At 44.1% G+C, this 20,031-nt stretch overlaps 1 protein-coding gene across 2 annotated transcripts in view; it reads right to left on the reverse strand.

Annotated features, from left to right (window-relative positions):
* Positions 1 to 20,031, reverse strand: part of LOC139763053 (tyrosine-protein kinase receptor-like) — a 1,458,433-nt gene that overhangs the window by 57,718 nt on the left and 1,380,684 nt on the right. For both annotated transcript variants that reach the window (XM_071688765.1, XM_071688676.1), the window contains exon 25: positions 17,069 to 17,259. In XM_071688765.1, coding sequence (XP_071544866.1) covers positions 17,069 to 17,259 — 191 coding nt within the window. The remainder of the gene's footprint in view (positions 1 to 17,068; positions 17,260 to 20,031) is intronic.

Below are 20,031 nucleotides of genomic sequence, written 5' to 3' on the forward strand. Positions count from 1 at the left end.
TTGCTGATCTGTGTATATGACTTACCAGAGAGACTGAATCATACCTGAGTATCTTTGCTGGCGAAGACAAGACCATGGGAGAGATCGGCGGAGCAACAGGGAAAGTAAAATATTGCAAGGGAGAGACAAGATGAATGTGAGAGCGGTCAGACAAAAATGGCTCATGAATTTTGCTTGTGGCAAACGCAAAATGATGATGTAGGGAAAGGGTACAGATGAACTCGACTGCGACTACCATACTGCGAGAAACAAATGGCCTGAATCATGCTAGGAGAAGGACTCAGACGTTGTTACCACACACTACTGATCACCAGAATATCACGAGAGAGGGAATACAAGGGATGGAAATCACTTTTCAGCCAAAGTCAACTACTTTTCAGCCAAAGTAGAAATTTTCTTTAAGAATATAGATAATGAAACATTTAAGGAAATATGTTCAACGTATGTTCGACATAAGCGAGAAACTACCTCGTCACTTTGGTCTCATTATTTGAGGAGTCAGGTAGAGCTGCTCGAGAAAGTGGAAAAGAATTCAACGAAAATGATACTCGAACTGAGAGGCAAGAGTTGAGACGAGGGGGCGGGAGAGAGCCCTCCATCTCCCCACACTAAAAGATATGATAAAGAGCAGACATGGTACCTTCCCATGAATGGTCAGCTGGCCACAAAATTGTTCTTTGAAGGCAGAAGAGATGCCAAACAAGAGGACAAAACAAAAACTTAGGCAGGAAAAGTGACAAGAGGAATAGAAGCATTTCTTCAGCAGCAGAGATGTAGACATGTAGAGTGCATTCAATGACGATGAAATAAATACAAATCGTATGGAGAAAAAAAATAAGAATCTATAAGTTACCATATAGCTAATCACACATATACACACACAGAAACATACACACGTTCATTTATGTAATGACCCGCTATAATGCATGGACCTCTGCCTGACAATGTTTGCAGATGAATCAAGAGGAGATTGGAAACAAGGAGGATTGCATTGAAATACAAGGGGACCTTGACAGACTCGGTTGATGAAATTCAACTCGAAGTAAATGTATAGTAATGAGGAGAGGATGCAGTGAAAGAGGGCCTCTATATGAGTATATCTAGCAGGAAATAAGCTGCAAAAATCTGTGCATTGCAGCCACTTATGACTTTATATCTTTCCTCGCCTGTAGTCTCACAGTAGCTGAACAGGAAGGGAGACGAAATATCTGCTAGCTGGCAAAATGAGTTTCGCGCAAATATGCTTCTTAAGTTGGACCACACCGCTAAAATAATTATAGAGCTAACAGAAAAAGTCCAGAGAAAGTCAACAAAGATGGTTCCAAAAGTAAGAGAGCCATGTTACAGGGAAAGGTTATGGGCACTATATATGCCTCCCATGGAACACAGATGAGTGACGAGATCACAGCCTGTAAGTTTTTGCACGAGACTGATGAAGCAAGCAGAGAGCATTCTTCGAACTATGTAGGGACAGAACAACCACAGGATGTAACGTGAAATTAAGCAAAAATCTTAAAAAAAAAAACAAGATGCAAAGAATTACTTTTACAGCATAAGAGTAGCAAACAGATGGAATGAAGTGAACTGAATGTGGACGTGATAAGTGCTGACAACATATACAGAAGGTCAAAAGGCGGTACGAGTGTAAAACTCCCTCCCCATGTAATAGGAAACAGATGTTTACAATTATTACCACCCTCTCTCCATCACCACCCTCGCTTCACCACCACCACCACCACCCTCTCTCCATCACCACCCTCGCTTCACCACCACCACCCTCTCTCCATCACCTACCTCACCTCATCACAACCACCCTCTCTCCATCACCACCCTCGCTCCATCACCACCGTTGCTTCTTCAACACCTTCTCTCCATCACAACATCCACTCTATCACCCACTCACCCCAGTACCATCCTACAGCCATGAGTGGAACTCTTCCTTTACACATGATCTACTAATGAGGAGTAGTTGAGGACACACACACACACCTCGAAATAGAATTGATAACTACTTCGCCTCAAGTCCAGTACTGACATCACTTGCGCCTCCGTAGTGACAAGTATTCCCGCTCGTAGATACAAACTTTACAGGTATTGCTGCGTAAATTTCTGCTTCTCGGCCACATTCATCTCCATGACTGTGATCTCTGCAAGTATCGCTCACAACCATCAGCAGGACCCACAGGTCTGTCGCCGTCTGTAGTCCTTGTACGTATTTAATGTATCCACTTTGTGTGTGTATATATATGTATGTATATATATGTATGTATATATATATATATATATATATATATATATATATATATATATATATATATAGGGGATGGGGAGAAAGAATACTTCTCGCGTATTCCCTGCGTGCCGCTGGAAATCCTCCCCTCTCGTTCTTAATTTTCCAAAAGAAGGAACAGAGAAGGGGGCCAAGTGAGGATATTCCCTCAAAGGCTCAGTCCTCTGTTCTTATCGCTACCTCGCTAACGCGGAAAATGGCGAATAGTAGTATGAAATATATATATATATATATATATATATATATATATATATATATATATATATATATATATATATATACAGCAAACACAACAGGCGCAACATTCTCTGCCTGTGTACAATACATTCGAGGATTAACGTGTGAAGCAACTGTACACCTCACACTAGGGAGTTATCATACTGTATTTACTACTGACGCTGGCGCCTGAAGTAAATGAACTCTTATTTACACATAATTACCATCAATTTGCTCATTTTAATCTCCAGTGGCTATAAAGTACTTAGGAAACTTAGCGTAACTCTTCGTTAAGGTACAGGTTCAATATGCAGTATATAAAATGCGTGGCAGGTCCACACACGCCCCCAGCGTGATGTATCCTCGAGGAGGACTTAGGGCCTCTTGCCATCGGGCGTACGATCACTGCCTCTGGGAGAACCTCCGTCCAGGTCGTCGGGTGAGGGAACATCATCTCGGCCAGAGTGTGGAGCGTGAGGGAACCAGAGCATCCCTCAATGCTGGCTGGCATGAACCATACTGAGGGTTGGAAAGAAGTGCTGTCCGCTGTCCAGGGCGGCTTTGCGAGTGACAGCATATCGCGGAGGCCAGTGGCGAGGGAGTCACCTTGATCCTGGGGATGTCAGGAGAAGTCGCATGTTCCTATGGACCTCGAGCGAGCAAGCCAGCCAGATGGCGAGGAAGGCTGCCATACTGCGTCGTATCTATTGAGTTGGATGATGGGTCGCTGATCACCTTTACACTCTTGAGTATATTCGTTCGCCGGCGTGAGGAGGCTTGCAGCAGGGTGCGGTGCAACTGGAGAACCTGTAATAATTTAGCAGGTGGATCTACTAGTGAGCTCAGAGCACTGCCTGTTTCAGTAGCCCATTTGCTTTCATTCATTCCCGACGCCACCCAGCACCACATACACTGGTACATCTCTAGAATGCAATGACTGACCTTAATAGTGCAGGTCAATCTGATACACGTTACCTGAACTAACCCACCAGTGGGTGACGAACCCCAGCCAACCTCAGGTTCTACCACGACCTTGTCGCCAGTGGGCACTGTGACCTTCTCGCCAGCGATCACCGAGTTTGTACCCAGTGGTCACTGTGACCTTGTCGTCAGTGGGCAACGTGACCTTGTCGTCACAAGTCACTGTGACCTTGTAGTCAGTGGTCACTGAGACCTATTTGCCAGTGGGCACTGTGACCTTGTCGTCAGTAGTCAGTGTGACCTTGGAGCCAGTAGGCAGTGTGATCTCGTCGTCTCCAGCCGTGCACCACAAGCCTACATTACCATACCACACCTTCCCTCCCTCCCTCGACCACATCAACAAAATACGGATGGCGGGAGCTGGGGATGTAAAGCTGGAGGAGGAGGAGGATGGCTGGCAGGGTAGAGAGGGGGGGTCTGCTCGACCAGCAGCCAGCAAGTTAATGGACTATGCCGCCTACACCCAGGGCCGGGGACACCCTTGTACCATTTCCCTGCCGCTGCACACTGATGGCATAGGGCTGGGGGAGGCAAGAGCTATGTGATGGCTGAGCTGTGTTCACACTGTGTGTGTGTGTGTGTGTGTGTGTGTGTGTGTGTGTGTGTGTGTGTGTGTGTTCTATCTACTTACATGTATAGTTACAGCAGAACACAACAGTCAAGAAACAAGGGAAAAACTTCTCTCTCTCTCTCTCTCTCTCTCCGTGGCTACACAAGCCTACCGCGTCTCGTCTTGCGAGGCATGACTCACGTTACTCATTTCCCGCCCTGGACTGGAGGAATGGATCCCAGCGTGATAGGTGGGGACAGATGCGGTACGTTTGCCAGAATTTCGCACATGATGACGACGATGACCACTTTGTCCTGCGGCAGAGATGACGGTGACGAGGAAGGTTATGAGGTGTTACGAGTGGCTTGATGTGGCAAGGTCTCCATCCATCAGGACGTCTTCCCTCAGAAGACAAAATCAATTTCGTATGACTAACCAATATTCCCCTCACTTATACAGACATGTCTTCTTTTGTCATTTTCGTCTCTCTTATCGCTGCTTCACTACACTCAAACTTACTTATTCTTTCCCGGCCCATCGCTGTTTTTATCACCTTTTTGTTTTCAAAGTTTATCATCTTCATTTTTCTCTTCTCGTTTCTCTTTGTGTAATGGCTGAGTGATCATACTGATGTACAGTGTACTTTACCACCCCACATTTGTTGCCTCTCTCTCTCTCTACACACACACACACACACACACATATATATATATATATATATATATATATATATATATATATATATATATATATATATATATATATATATATGCACTAGCAGGGGTACCCGCCGCTGCAAGGAGAAAAATGGCTATTATATGAAAGGCTATGACTTGTTTTAATGCAAAATTAATTTTATGCACACATTTTAGCTGCAAGAAGACCATAAAAGTCGTGAGAAATGGCCCTTGCTGGCTCTTGAGACCGAGTCATAAAAAATCAAAATCTTGGTCCACTTCCGAGAAGGATGAGCGCCATGAAGCCGTAATAACTCTGACCCATCTGTCTTGTGGTCTTCGTTGGCCAGTGAGGTCAGGTTCTGGTAGCCTTCGATCCTGCCTTCGATCCTGAGGTACCGTCAGTGTAATGTGAGGCTGCCAGGTCGCCTGTTTGGAATGCATTCAGTCCACTAAGTGTATTCCATTAAGACTGCCAGGTCGCTTGTTTGGAATGCATCCACTCCACTAAGTGTATTCCATCAAGACATTTGAAAATCTGCCCTTTGGTGGCCTCAAAGCGACCCCCCCCCGACCCCCAAAGGCCAACGTGCCGTAGCTCAAAACTTTGCCCGGATCCTGAAGCGTTTACATCCGAAATCTCGTGCCCTCTTATGATCAATGGTTCTGCTGGGACGGATTAACAAACCAACCAACTAACCAACGCACAAACGAAAGTATGTATTACATACATACATGTAAACAGCAAGATATGCAAAAGAGTAATAAACTGAGAGATGTCTTGAGGGAGTGGAGGTTGAGGGAGTGGAGGTTGAGGGAGTGGAGGTTGAGGGAGTGGAGGTTGAGGGAGTGGAGGTTGAGGGAGTGGAGGTTTTGTCAAGTGTGTCACAAGGAAGGTTGATTATCAGCTTCGTTATCATTGACAATAACGATGATCATATCTGACACAGACCACGACACATAGGAACCTATAGCGAGATGTTGTACGGATGACAGAGTTACCACAAGGATCAGAACAGGATCATATTGCAGAACACCACAAAAATACACATAGACGTCATCTATATATGGACATACGAGAACTTGATGGAAGTTGATAACGAAGGATTGGAACATATAACTCATGGGACAACTAGAACTGCCATGGTGACACGCTATAAAGGATCAGACAAAAGAAGAGAGACTGAAGATCAGGTATTGTAGGAGATCCAGATATGTTCATCATTAAGCAGAAGTGGGTAATCAAAGACCTCAGTAAGAAGGCTCGAGCGAGGTAATGAGTAGTGTGAGAACTGCAACTTACATCACGAGTCTTACAAACTGGATGATGGAAATGTTCAACGTACAATAACGAAGTAAAACTGAATACCGTTGTGTTGTGCGGTCACCAGCCAAGCAAAGCTGACACTGATAAACCTGGAGAGGATTCAGAAAGACGGTGTGAGTTAAAACTGACGGAATGGAACGCGCAAACTATCATGACAAGACAGAAAGAGACTGAACAATTCAATCTAAAAAGTAAGAAAGATTTGGGGTAACTCATAGACAGAAAGAGACTGAACAATGCAATCTAAAAAGTAAGAAAGATTTGAGGTTTTTCATGAAAGAGAAGAGAGGGATATAGAAGGACTAAAACAGAATGTCCTGGAAATAAAAGTGTCACATATTAGAAGAAAGAATTAGATTTGCAAGTATTACATGAAATATACTGAAATGGCGTGAAACGAAAATCATCGATTTTCCCGCCAGGAAAATGGAAAGACTCTGCAGTGTTTTCTCCCTCGAGATTAGAACTTGAAATGGAGTCAACACTGAGAACTTTTAACAGAAGACCAGACAAATGGTTGAAGACAACGCATGATAAACTCTCGACCCACAGACAGGTCTGTAATATATGTGGCCTCAGGAAAACAGGATGGTGAATCAGGCAAGCAAGACATGCGGTGAGTGCGACGCGCTGACGCTTCCTCAGGCAATATCTCGTCGTAGGTACCCGTATGTACAGGTAGTTCGACACACACACACACACACACACACACACACACACACACACACTCATCCTACCAGCGGATCCTCTCCTACCCACACCACCTCATGTTCCAGCTACGAGGCAGACCTGGATACAACAAGAAGAGGAGGAGGGCCACTCGTCCATTACAGTCATTCCAGATTCATCAATTATCTAATGGAATATGTAAGGCATTGCTGGTACGTTGTGGCCTGAGGGTACAGCCCAGGTCCAGGAGGGAAGGGGGTGGGTGAGGAGGGCTGGACCTGGGCGTGGGGGGGGCTAGAGAGTTATGTTGGGGATGAAAGGGTTTTTAGGAGAGTTAGGGTTATGTGAGGTTCGGCTACGAGAGAGAGAGAGAGAGAGAGAGAGAGAGAGAGAGAGAGAGAGAGAGAGAGAGAGAACTACTCCCGTTGGTATGTAACGAGCTTTACCGGAGAAATCATTAAGGATCATTTTTCAATCTTCATCTAATCAACTGGCTGGAAAATACTTCGTCCCCTTCCGAATTACTCCATTGTCTGGGCATTCATGGAGGCAGCAGGCAGCCTACTCCAGTTTTCAATTTTCTCACCCGTAAGGATGTGGTTTCCCCAGGGACAAACTGGTTCTGGTCACTACACAGTAAAGTTAAACCAAACGTACTTGCAATGACGTAATTAAATTTTTCTTCCGTTTTCTGTTGGCAAAGATGGCATGGGATACTGTATGCCCCAGTCATAACCATCACGGATTCGACATCTTTCCCTTTATCCACCTTTCCCTTCTATGTGGCTCCTGCAGCGCTCAGGAAGTCAAGCCCAACGGGCTTATGCGTGTGTTGTGTGTCTTCTTCGTTTGGGGTAAGCACAGAGAGAGAGAGAGAGAGAGAGAGAGAGAGAGAGAGAGAGAGAGAGAGAGAGAGAGAGAGAGAGAGAGAGAGAGAGGATTCTTCGACGAGACTGTCCTCCTAATGCTGCAGCCTCGTCAAAGTTGTCTCTCCATTCGCGGTGTAGACTCATGCAGGCGGCGAGTCTGGTGAAAACATATATGTATAAAACAGAAGGATTTCTTAAGCACTGAGGTCATTTGCGTGGTTGGTCGTCTCCTTTCCATCCAGTATCTTTCTCTTTTCTACTTTCTATACGTCTGAAAATTTCTCTGCAATGTTTATATTCCTCCCTGTAACTTCCAACCTCTCCACAGCTCTAATGGCTAATTCTCGAGCTGTTCCTACATTTCCCTCCTGTTGGCTCTCGTGAAGAAGGTGGCCCTTCAGATGTGTGTCATTCTTCAACCATTCCGGGCATTTGTTTACCTACCACAGGTTTCCTCATTACCCACGTTGCTTTCCTTACTCCATATTGTCTTAAAATCTGCCATGGCATGCATTGTGATTCTGGACAACAGTGTTACCGGACTGCGCCTGCGTGTGGGTAGATTATGAACGAATGTTACTTTCGTGGAGGCTGTGTTATCGTCAATGGGCGGAGAGGAGCAGAGTTCCATTGAGGTTCTTTTTCGTTCGAAAGGAGTCCATCATTTCCCTACTCCTTTGTGTAGTGCAGCCTTGAGGCAGCAAATTATTGGAATATGATCATAAGACACATCTCTGGGACCAAATTGTCAGGAAAGACACCCGACCCTGAGTCCCATAAATGGAGTCCTGGTGTTGTATAATAATAATAATAATAATAATAATGATAATAATAATAATAATAATGATAATGATAATAATAATGATTTTTAGAAATTGTCTAAGTCGACCAAATATAACACTCATAAGTCGTTCCGTCATGCTCGAGGGTGGTATTGTCGTATTCTATGGTCGTACCCTCGTGATCAGGGGCCGTACCGTCGTGCTCAAGGGTCGTACCGTCGTGCTCAAGGGCCGTACCGTCGTGCTCAAGGGCCGTACCGTCGTGCTCATTATATAGCGCCAAACATCCCCCTACCATTCACGTGAAGTAGCCAGGTTTTACCCTGTCCCACCTGGGGGAGAGCTGGGTATTGTCCCGTGTGTAATATTCCCTCGCCAGCTCAAGACTTTTGTCTTATTAAGAGCCAAGTTCGGCAAGTCTTCTGAACAAGACCAATCGCGTCTCTCCCTCACGACAGGAATACAGACGCCATTTTTCGTCTCGTCGTTCGTCGTTTTCAAGAAATAAAAAAGATTGTAAGAAATAAGTCGTGGAATCAGACCATGTCATGTCATGGGTCGGTGTCCAGGTTTTATGAGATGAAGGGAAGCAGTTCTGCTCGTCATGCACTCATGATGGGCCGTCGTGCACTCGTGAGGTTATCACAGTCATTCATGAAGTTGTCATACACTCACCACTAGGTTGTAGCCTCCCCCCCCCCCCCCTACCACTCCCCTCATCACCGGGGTATACCTAACTCCCCCCCAACCACCACTGGGCTGTACCTACCTCCCCACATCATCACCAGGACGTAGCACACAAAACCATAATAATAAAAAGGTTGTAACAACTTTCACCGTCATGAGCATCACACAGGAGAGTGAACGAGGGGAGGCGGTTGTTTGAAGCAGTAATCAAGCCAACTCAAGAGAGAATTCTACTGCAGCAGCAGAGCCACATGAAAGAGAGGGCGTAAGAGAAGATTAGGATACGTGGACGACACATTTGTGTCACGGAGGAGAAACGTAAAAAAATAGTGGAGGATAAGGAAGGTCGAGATGTGTATAACGATTCATGTGTGTATTTGAAGGCCAACCAGAGCTTAAAGATGCCTTGTCCTCCACTGTGTGGAAGGATGGAGAGGTCAGCCTCCACAGCGGCTGTCTGGAGAGGACCAGGCGTGCCAGATGGCATGATGAGGACTTTACAGGCACCAGTGTCTGAGGATGACTATGTGGCCAGCTATGATCAGTAGTCATCCACTACACCGGCTGGAGTTGTTGGCTGGGCTGGGGAAGCTGCTGATTGCGTAGTGTACACACACACACACACACACACACACACACACACACACACAAGCCTAAACACATTCACACATTGATACAAGAAAAACACATATAAAAGTAACACACACACACACACACACACACCCGCATAAAAATATTCCAAGGACAAAATAGCAGCGGCAGACACAGAGATGCAAATTATTGGAATATGATCGAGAGAGAGAGAGACCTCTGGGACCAGCAGGTCGGGGAACACACCCGACCCTGAGCCCCAGACGCGCCATCAATATTGGATCTCATTCTCACGTACAGCAGACTGGAGGTGGACGACGCCACCTGTGGCGCGAAAAGAAAACAAGTGATCATCAGGGAACGCTCGAGTGGAGGTCCTGAGGAGGTACCTGAGGAAGGAGATGCAAACTCCAGGAGGAGGAGGAGGAGGAGGAGGTTGTGGAAGCAGCAACAACGGGGAGGACAGTATTCTAAAGAGAACAGCTTCACCTGCATCATAAACGATGATGTGAACTACCACAGTCCTGTGTACAGACCAGTGTTATCCAGGCCTCTGTGGTGGCCAGGGGCACGGGGTCAGTAGCTGGATACGTGAGATGCGAGAATGAGACTCACACAGGTGACCAGAGTGTGGGTCGTTTTACATGGTCGTTGACACAGCACGGGCAACTGAATTCCCTATTCATGCCCATCTCATGCGTATTACACACACACACACACACACACACACACACACACACACACACATGTATATGAGAAAGCCAGGTATTCACTTATCGACCAGCCTCATGGGGAGGATGAACACCTGGGTTGTATGTGCCCAAGATTCCAAGCCTGGCGATGGGTGACTCATGGTCAGTAACGCTAACCACGAAAACACGGAGGCCAATGAACAGGCACTGTCAAAAGGTCATAGAGAGCGGAGGTATACCATGAGAAAGACCTACGTAGGTATCACAACAGTCAAACAATTGAAAAAAAAAAAAAAAAATACAAGAGAGGAGGAGGGGGGGGGGGGGATATACGAGAAGTGAGGGGCAGCAAAACTAATGGAAAAAACTGTGTAAAAGTCAGTGAACATTCAAAGCTGTTCTAAAAATTTCTCAGGGGCAATTTGTCTGTTGAAAGAACGGTTAATCAAATCAAATCATTCAGGAAAGAAATATTAATGAAACAAAAGGAGCATAGAGGAAAGGCTGCACGGTAAAGTTTAAATGTATTTGCTGAAAATGTGACTCTTCTGAACTAAGTTACTGGAGAGGTGATGACAGACAACACCTGAATCAATGGACGGAATCTCACTCAAATTAGAAAGGAAGAAGCAGACCCGTCATGAGGCACATGGTCCTCTTGATACATGTATAGCTGTGTGTGTGTGTGTGTGTGTGTGTGTGTGTGTGTGTGTGTCTAGGGTCAAGGCCCTCGACAGCTTGTGTGTGCTCAGGGAGTGTGCTGGGGCCCTTGACAACCTCACTATCAGACATGTTCAGACAACCCTCGGCCGAGGGGGAGCAAAAACAAAAAAGGCCGCACCGATCTGGCTAGGAAGGTGACCAGAGAGACTGTCTGTCAGCACCAGGAACACGTCTAGCATCTACACTCACACATTTCATCATCAGGAGACAACCTCGTCACTGCCTTACGAACAAAACCGTCTTGACTGTGAGATTCAGAAGGACGCTGGACGACCGGATTCGCATGATGATGCAAGACATGAGGTGGGGGTAATGGAACGTGTGTTTGTGGTTGCTAGAAAGGTATGTGATACTCGCACCCATTGGAGACTCGTCTACGTATAGTGGGCCGTTTTGATAACTGTTTCTTTCCCTACACGTTGAGGATATTGGAACTCTCTACCCTCCCTTGTCTCTCCCTATGACTATGACCTGACACATTTCAAAAGACAGGGTTTTTCATTTACTCAAAAATTCGAAAATATTTTCCCTTGTCTCTGCTTTTTCCTCATTCATAATCCTCTCTGTATATTCAATTAAGGCCCGGCCTTGATATGGACTTTCGTCCCTGACTGGAGCCTCCAACGTGGCGGGAAAAAAAAACGCCTCGTGACGATGATACAGCCACACCGAGGGTGACTTCCCGCTCGAGGTATAACGTTTGGGAACATTGTTTACAACGTTTACACACACACACACACACACACACACACACACACACACACATATAGTGAGGTCGCGTTTAGAAGAAAGGACTGAGCCTAAGAAGGAAAATCCTCACTTGGCCACCTTATATGTTCCTTCTTTTGGAAGATTAAAATTATCTCATAAAATCGTCAGTGGATTTGATGAGGCTGATATTTAGAATTGTCTGAAACTTGATGGTCAGTGTGACCGCAAGATATGACCAATAAAACGAAGCAGGAGACGTGAGCAACTAATATCATATGAAGTTAACAGTGGACAAGTGCAGCAAACTACGTGGAGATGAAGTGAATTAAGGGGTAATCGAAGAATTAAGAAAATGAGGAAGAAACGGTAGCACGTGTATAAAACTTCTCCCTGTACGCAAAGTACGGATAACGGCATACGTAAATACAAAAACAAAAGAAAACTGGAGGTGTGTTGCATAGGTGACAATTATTATTCTTGTGACCATCAATTGCACAACGTGGAACTCGTTCACCTAATCTGGATGGTTCAATTCCCACCTCCGTATCTTCTAGCTAAAGTGGAATCAGAAACCTTATGAACCTTCGTGGTACCAAACCTCTTCCACCATCCCTTATTGTCCGTCGAGACGTTGTGTCCCTTCCTCCTATTCCACGGGTATTATCATCATTTCGTCTACCGCTCACGTAAGCTGTCTGTCTGGTCGTGCGCTCCAACCCGCTGACACTACGGCAGCGGCACGAGACAGTGGCTGTCTCCCGCAGTGTGTGTGTGTGTGTGTGTGTGTGTGTGGGGACACCAGCCACACGAGGACCAGCTATCATGACACCTCCCCTCCTCCTCCTCCTCAACAGTGAAGTTGTGGAACTCTCTTCCATCTCAATTCTTCCCTCTTCCTACAACTTTCTACTTTTAAGAGAGATACAGGTCCACCACATGCACACGAGCAACATGAATTACTCTCAGTTCTGTTAATTATTTTATACACTCGATATCTTACGTTCCATCCGAGGTAGTAAGAACTGGGTCATACCTTTGACCTCCCATGTCAGCCACTGTGAAAGACACACACACACACAAACACATACACGCGCGTGCGCGCCGCTGCAAGGGCAGGAACACGTAAGAAGAGTCAGAAGGAAATTAGCGCGTCAACAAAGCCTATGTAGTACCTCAGTAAGCGGATGTAGGACATAACAATATTAAGTCTATGTAACCACTTTACTACGGCATATTACAGGTGTAGAGAGATCAAGTGGATGTGAGGGAGACTTGCATCCAACTGACGAGAGATGTTAAATCACTAACAAATATATCTCTGACTCGTCCTACTAAAACAAAAGGAATAACAAAAGATAATTACAAAAAAAAGGATTACGCGAAAACAAAGAAAGGTTTAACAAAAACCCTGAGGAGGATTGTGATACTGTAAATATTAAATGAAAAAATATATATTGCTCTTTGTTGACAGGCAACTGAACTGTGTGACCAGCACTGTCGGCCGGGACTCTGTCTAAACTCATTCTCATCAAAATCTATTATTCATGGTACACGAGTCTGGCTGGGAGCATTTTAAAGCCCCTTGAGTAAACAGTGTTTGGCCTGGCTCTTGGGTGAAGAGCTGTGACCAACTTTTATCCTGGAACTTAAAGCAGAGAGGAGTGCTGTCATTGTGGACTAAGCTAGGCTAAGTCTAAACCAGCAGCAGTGGAGTTAGGCGAGGAAACAATGACCCAGGTGCACCACCGTTGGGCTGTTGCAAGAGCAGTCAGAGGGAGGCTGGACGGAGGAGAACATGAGGGTTGGACAACTGAAGGAGACGAGAGAAGGTGAGGGAAATGGAAAAATATGAGAGGGATGCACTGAAGATTGAAGGAGGTTGGACGCTTACATGAGCAGGAACGATACGAGCGATATCACAGAAACAGGAGTTTCATAGTTACAGAAAAATGGATGAAGAAGTTAGGAAGGTGAGAATTATGCTCGGAGAACATGATTTCTTTATGAAAGTTACTGAAGGAATTGAGGAGGAAAATGGCCAGAGGAAATGGTTAGACAGAGAGGTTCAAGAGTTTTTTTTTTTTTTCCGGGTTACCCATGCATAAAGGAATCGAGGATTTCTGGACTGAAAAAAAAAAAAATATGATCCCAAGAAGAAAAGGTACCAAAGGACGAAGTATGGATAAGGTAATTCATACAGAGTGTCAAGATGGCAAATGCAATTTCTGAGATAAGAAAAACTAATGAAATGGGATGATGATAATGAAGATATAAGGGGACCACCTGTCAATATTACTTTCAAAATGGATATGTGTAGCCAGGAGGTACTTGACCAGGATAAGACACTTGACTGCCAATGAATAATTCTGTAGGGTACCATCAGATGAGACATGACGACAGGAGAACGAAGAACAAAACACATTCAGAAAAGCATTTAGTAGGGGACATCACACGAGGCTAGAGAACAGAGCAGCCTCGCCACTAACACAAGAGATGCCAGGTAGAGTGGCAGAGTGGGGCTGACGGTAATGCACACACGAGTGCTGACGGATCAATGATTTTGATGGAAAAGAACTGAAGATTGAGGATATAACTGGAGAAACAGAACCTGTAATTTTGTAGTGGTCGATAAGATACTTGGTAAGGACGAGATGAGATCTAACCAGATCTTCCTGAAGGCATACATGACGGCAAGGAAGGAAAGAGAAGACAAAGGAAGTTACAATGATTCACTCAGATACACAAACCACTCGGACCCGAGGTCCACGAGAGGTGGTCTGGCCATAACAATACTTGAAAAATAATAAATAATATAATGATAATAATAATAATAATGATGATGATGATGATGATGATGATAATAATAATAATAATAATAATAATAATAATAATAATAATGATAATAATGATAATAATAATAATAATAATAATAATAATAAAAATATAATAATAATAATGATAAATACAGGCTCCTTACAAGTAGAAGAAAAGAATAGCAAACCAAAGCTCCCTACCGACCCTCCACCCCTTCGGCAACACGCCAGATGGCATACAGGTAGGAAAAAAAAATACCTTGCAGGATTAACATGCTTGAAGGAAAAGGAGGAAGAGGAGGGGAAGGAGGAGGAGGAGGAGGAGGAGGAGGAGGAGGAGGAGGAGGAGGAAGAGGAGGGGAAGGAGGAGGAGGAGGAGGAGGAGGAAAGATGGCCTTTTTAATAACAGACGACAAAATGCTTCAAGGAAAGCTTGTGGTGGTCCATTTAAACAGTACAAAGTGGCGATGGTCAAAAGATGAATTTGTATAAAATTGCTGATATTATGAAACCGTCCAAAGAATCTTAACGAACCAGAACAACTGTTCAAGGAACATGGTGAAGGGATAATCACAATGGTGTAGGAGGCAGAGAGACACTCACTTCTCGAGGGATGTTCAGGTTCTCATAATAGTCAACTGTGTCAATGAAGAAACAGGCAGGGATCACCCAGCTCAACCAGGAAATAGAGACTGATGGACATACAAGTTTATGGACGGGGAAAGAAAAAATTCCTTTACGTCAACACGTCACTAAGTACACCACTAGAGTGGGCGGGGCAGACAAATCATCATAATCATGATCTTATCTTTACTTACGAGACGGAGACACAAATATCATACGTGATCCACCACTTGGAAAACATGGTCATGTGCTGCTACAGTGGGGGACGAGGTAAAAAGATCAGAGAGGAAACTCGACTCGGAGACGCATACGATCGTGAAACTATGCAGGGCAAATACTGGGAAAGTTGATCAGGAAATGGAGTTATAGAGTTAGAAGATAAAACATGTGTATGGGAAGGTTCTATGAAAACCTATAGTGATGCTGTTAATACATAGCATTGGGCAGACGAAGAGGGGTTACAAGAGAAAGAAATATGGGTTAATGATAAAAGCCAAAGAGCAAAAGAATAAAGGGAGTACACTTTGGAGAAGATATAGATGGCAGAAGAACCAGCCATCATTGGGGAAGTATAAGAGAGCAGGCAATAACCACAACAGGATCAAAAGGGAACAGAAGATAAACTTTCGGAAAAACGTTGTGGAATAAGAATGAAACAGATGAAAAGCCAAGGTTATTCCGTAGCTTCGGCAGGGATAAACTTCTGATTAAAGACGTGATTCATGTATATAAGGTTAAGAGACGGGGCAACACAAGCGTAAAATTCTCTCCCCGTAACACACACACACACACACACACACACACACACACACACACGTTGTACTCACATACATTCATACACATATGAGGTAACATGAGTGTAAAACTTCATCTTGGCCAGAACAAACCACACACAAAGACATATCCCTCTGCACACAGAGAAACATTAAGAAATAAACACAAACATACACAAAGAAATAACGCTCTCAAACGGGAATACACACATACATACACACATACACATGAAAAAACGTACATATACAGAGTGACAATCACACATGAGAACACGAACTCGCACATATTCTCACTGAGAGACCAACACTAAACCCACGAACACTGAACCGCCACCATATGCAGCCGGACAGATCAACCAACCAGACATGATTACATAAGGAGAAAAATACGCCAGACGACGCGAAACATTTCCACTAATACACTGGAGCGGGAGGGGAAAAAACTGCACGGGGGGGAAAAAAAAGCTAATGACACTGGGGGGTGAGGTAAGCGAGATGGTTGAGCAACATCCAGGAGGGGGTGGTTGTGTGGATCACCCCCCCCCCCCCTTTCTCCCACGTCAGCCAACACCCACACAGATCAGAGGCAATCTATTCACGACTCCCTAGGGGGGATGGCTGGCCAACCCCGTACCCCCACACTGCGGGGCGTGGTGGGTCAGGCGACTAGCTACAGTAGAGGTAAGCAAGAGGATGGACGGAGAGGAAGAGGATGGTAAAGCTGCTATCTATCACTGTCTATCTATCTCTCTCTCTATCTATCTATCTATCTAATCTATTCATCTATCTACGACATCTAACTAAAGGCATTCTAATGATACTTTTTCTTAATGAGGCTGTTCAGGAGGAGGTTAGCGAGGTATGGCAAAGGAAGAAGCAGTAACAATATACATCACAAAATCAAGTTTATATTTCAAGACATTGTTTTTTTTTTTCGGAAAGGTTGGTTTAGCCATAGTCTTTTTTTTGTGTGTGTGTGTGCGAGTGTGTCTATGTTTTCATCAGACATCTTCAGAAGGTGAGTATCATCATGGGACGGGGATGTTGTGCGGAGGTTTGAGGTGGTGTTGGAGGTGGTGTTGGAGGTAGTTACCTGTAGATGTCTCGGGCCATGCCGAAGTCGGCGATCTTGACGACTCTGCCGGGCCCCTTGGTGGTGAGGAGACAGTTACGGGCGGCTATGTCCCGGTGGATGAAGTGGTTTTCCTCCAGGTACTCGCACCCTTTGGCCACGTCCGTCGCGCACGTCAGGAGATCCCGCATCGTCAGCGCCGACGGCCGGTCCTGTGGGTAAACACACGCGCACTGGGCGTCAGCAAGACACACACACACGTGAGACAGACAGGAGGTGTCGTCGGGGGGTAACATGTGAAGCAGAGTGGTAGAAGACGACAGAAATGGGAATATGAAATTTACAGTCACTAACAACCCGCTGGGTCGTGGAAGGTGGAAGTCGAGAACATTATCTCGGAAAGCAAAAATGGGTATGTTTGAGGGAATAGTGGTTCCAACAATGTTGTATGGTTGCGAGGCGTGGGCTATGGATAGAGATGTGCGCAGGAGGATGGATGTGCTGGAAATGAGATGTTTGAGGACAATGTGTGGTGTGAGGTGGTTTGATCGAGTAAGTAACGTAAGGGTAAGAGAGATGTGTGGAAATAAAAAGAGCGTGGTTGAGAGAGCAGAAGAGGGTGTTTTGAAATGGTTTGGGCACATGGAGAGAATGAGTGAGGAGAGATTGACCAAGAGGATATATGTGTCGGAGGTGGAGGGAACGAGGAGAAGAGGGAGACCAAATTGGAGGTGGAAAGATGGAGTGAAAAGGATTTTGTGTGATCGGGGCCTGAACATGCAGGAGGGTGAAAGGAGGGCAAGAAATAGAGTGAATTGGAGTCATGTGGTATACAGGGGTTGACGTGCTGTCAGTGGATTGAAGCAAGGCATGTGAAGCGTCTGGGGTAAACCATGGAAGGCTGTGTAGGTATGTATATTTGCGTGTGTGGACGTGTGTATGTACATGTGTATGGGGGGGGGGGGGGTTGGGCCATTTCTTTCGTCTGTTTCCTTGCGCTACCTCGCAAACGCGGGAGACAGCGACAAAGTATAAAAAAAAAAAAAAAAAAAAAAAATATATATATATATATATATAACACTAAGAGGGGACTGTGGGGAGAAAATCAGAGAATTTGAAGACTTTCCCACAGAGTGATGAAGAACCCTGAAGAATTTTTCAGATTATATACATAAAAGTTATTTACATAATATCAAAGATGCGGTAGGCTCCATATCTAGTTGTAATGACACTGTCGATAACGATTACTATGAAGGAGTTTCCTTACGAGGCAAATTTACCGCATGTGTGACACGTATTTCCCAGGACACATAATATAAAATCAGATCAGCATAACAGTCAGAACTATGAAAGCACTTAATCATTTTGCAAAATTAAATACGAGAAAGTCAGCTGGTCCTGAGGGCCGCTCGCCCCAGCAAATGAAAACATTAAAACGATAGATCTCATTTCCCATCACTGAAACATTCAACAAATCGTCACATGAAGAAGAAAAAAAAGAAATAATGCCGAATGACTGGAAGACATAGATAGAATGTGGGACAAATCTCATAAACAGGAGACAAAAAAAAAAATATTTCAAATAATCGTCTTATGAGTTCAATTTCGGTCAAGAGTGAAATTGTTATGAACGATAATCACGAACATTGTTAAAGTTTTGGAAGCCAACACACATTTCGTGATAACTGATCATGTTAAACGAATCTAATAGAATCTGTTGTTGTCATACATAAGATACATGCAAAGTGTATGATGTGAGCACTGTATACAATCCTTAAGCATTGTGTAAAATAGAATCTGTTGTCATACATAAGATACATGCAAAGTGTATGATGTGAGCACTGTATACAATTCTTAAGCATTGTGTGAAATTCCTGACAGTTGGAAAGTGTGAAATATACTTGAATGGATCGTTTTGTTTCACCTATATAATCCAAACAATTCCACCTGACCTAACGTAACCAAACCAAACATTGCTGGTACCATGTCAGGCACTATACAGAATGCCTACGCAATGTGCGATTCAACAATGATTTCAAAATGTTTCTAAAACTGCTGGGTATTTTTCCACATCGACAACATACGGTACACAAAGCTAAACCACATTGCTGATATCATATCTTGCATTGTAGAGACTGGCCTACGCAATGTGTGAATCAATGATCATTTCAAAATTTACTTAAAAATGTCTGGCATTTTTCACAGTGACCGGGGAACCGTACACAAGGCCTGATTTCATTCTTTGCATGTGATGTGAACTAACTAGGATTCAAAAATTCCTTTGTTATACTACTGGACATTGAAAAGGCTTTCGGGTAAAATTAGATAACACTGAATAAGGAATCGAGTATTATTGTGGACTGCGGACTGGCTTGTAGTTAGAAAACGACGAACGGGTGCATCTGCATGGCAGACTGGGGTACCACAAGGTTCGGTTTTAGGTCCCATTTTTTTTTTTTTTATCATTATTCATATTACCATTTTGAAGACAGATCTTGAAGGAATGAGGATGAAAAGCTGCAGATGATACGAAGGTTTGATGACTGAGAGACATTCAGACATAAAGAAATTCACAGGGCAGACATATGGCAAAAAAACATTGTTGACATTTAAAAAAAAAAGAAAATGCATTTTGGCCCTATGATGAATATTAAATATAAAATGTATAGTAAATGATTACAATAAGCATAGGAAAAAATATAGTAATAGTAATAACACGAAATACACGAAGCAATGATTTGCTTCAAATGATAAAGCAAAATAAATTGCGCTTCATCGACACGAATTTATAATAACCCAACACCGTCTAGCACAGAGAGAAAAAACTTCGATAAAAAAATTCACTATAGCTCTTAATCAGGCAGACATGTTATAAGGAAATACTCAGATCTAGAATGACTTTTCCTTAAGCTGAGCAGACTCCGAGGAGATGAAACACTGAAAACAATTAGAAAAATATAATCCACAATAATTTCTAGACATCA

The sequence above is a fragment of the Panulirus ornatus genome, chromosome 1, assembly GCF_036320965.1.
Source record: "Panulirus ornatus isolate Po-2019 chromosome 1, ASM3632096v1, whole genome shotgun sequence".
NCBI lineage: Eukaryota > Metazoa > Arthropoda > Malacostraca > Decapoda > Palinuridae > Panulirus > Panulirus ornatus.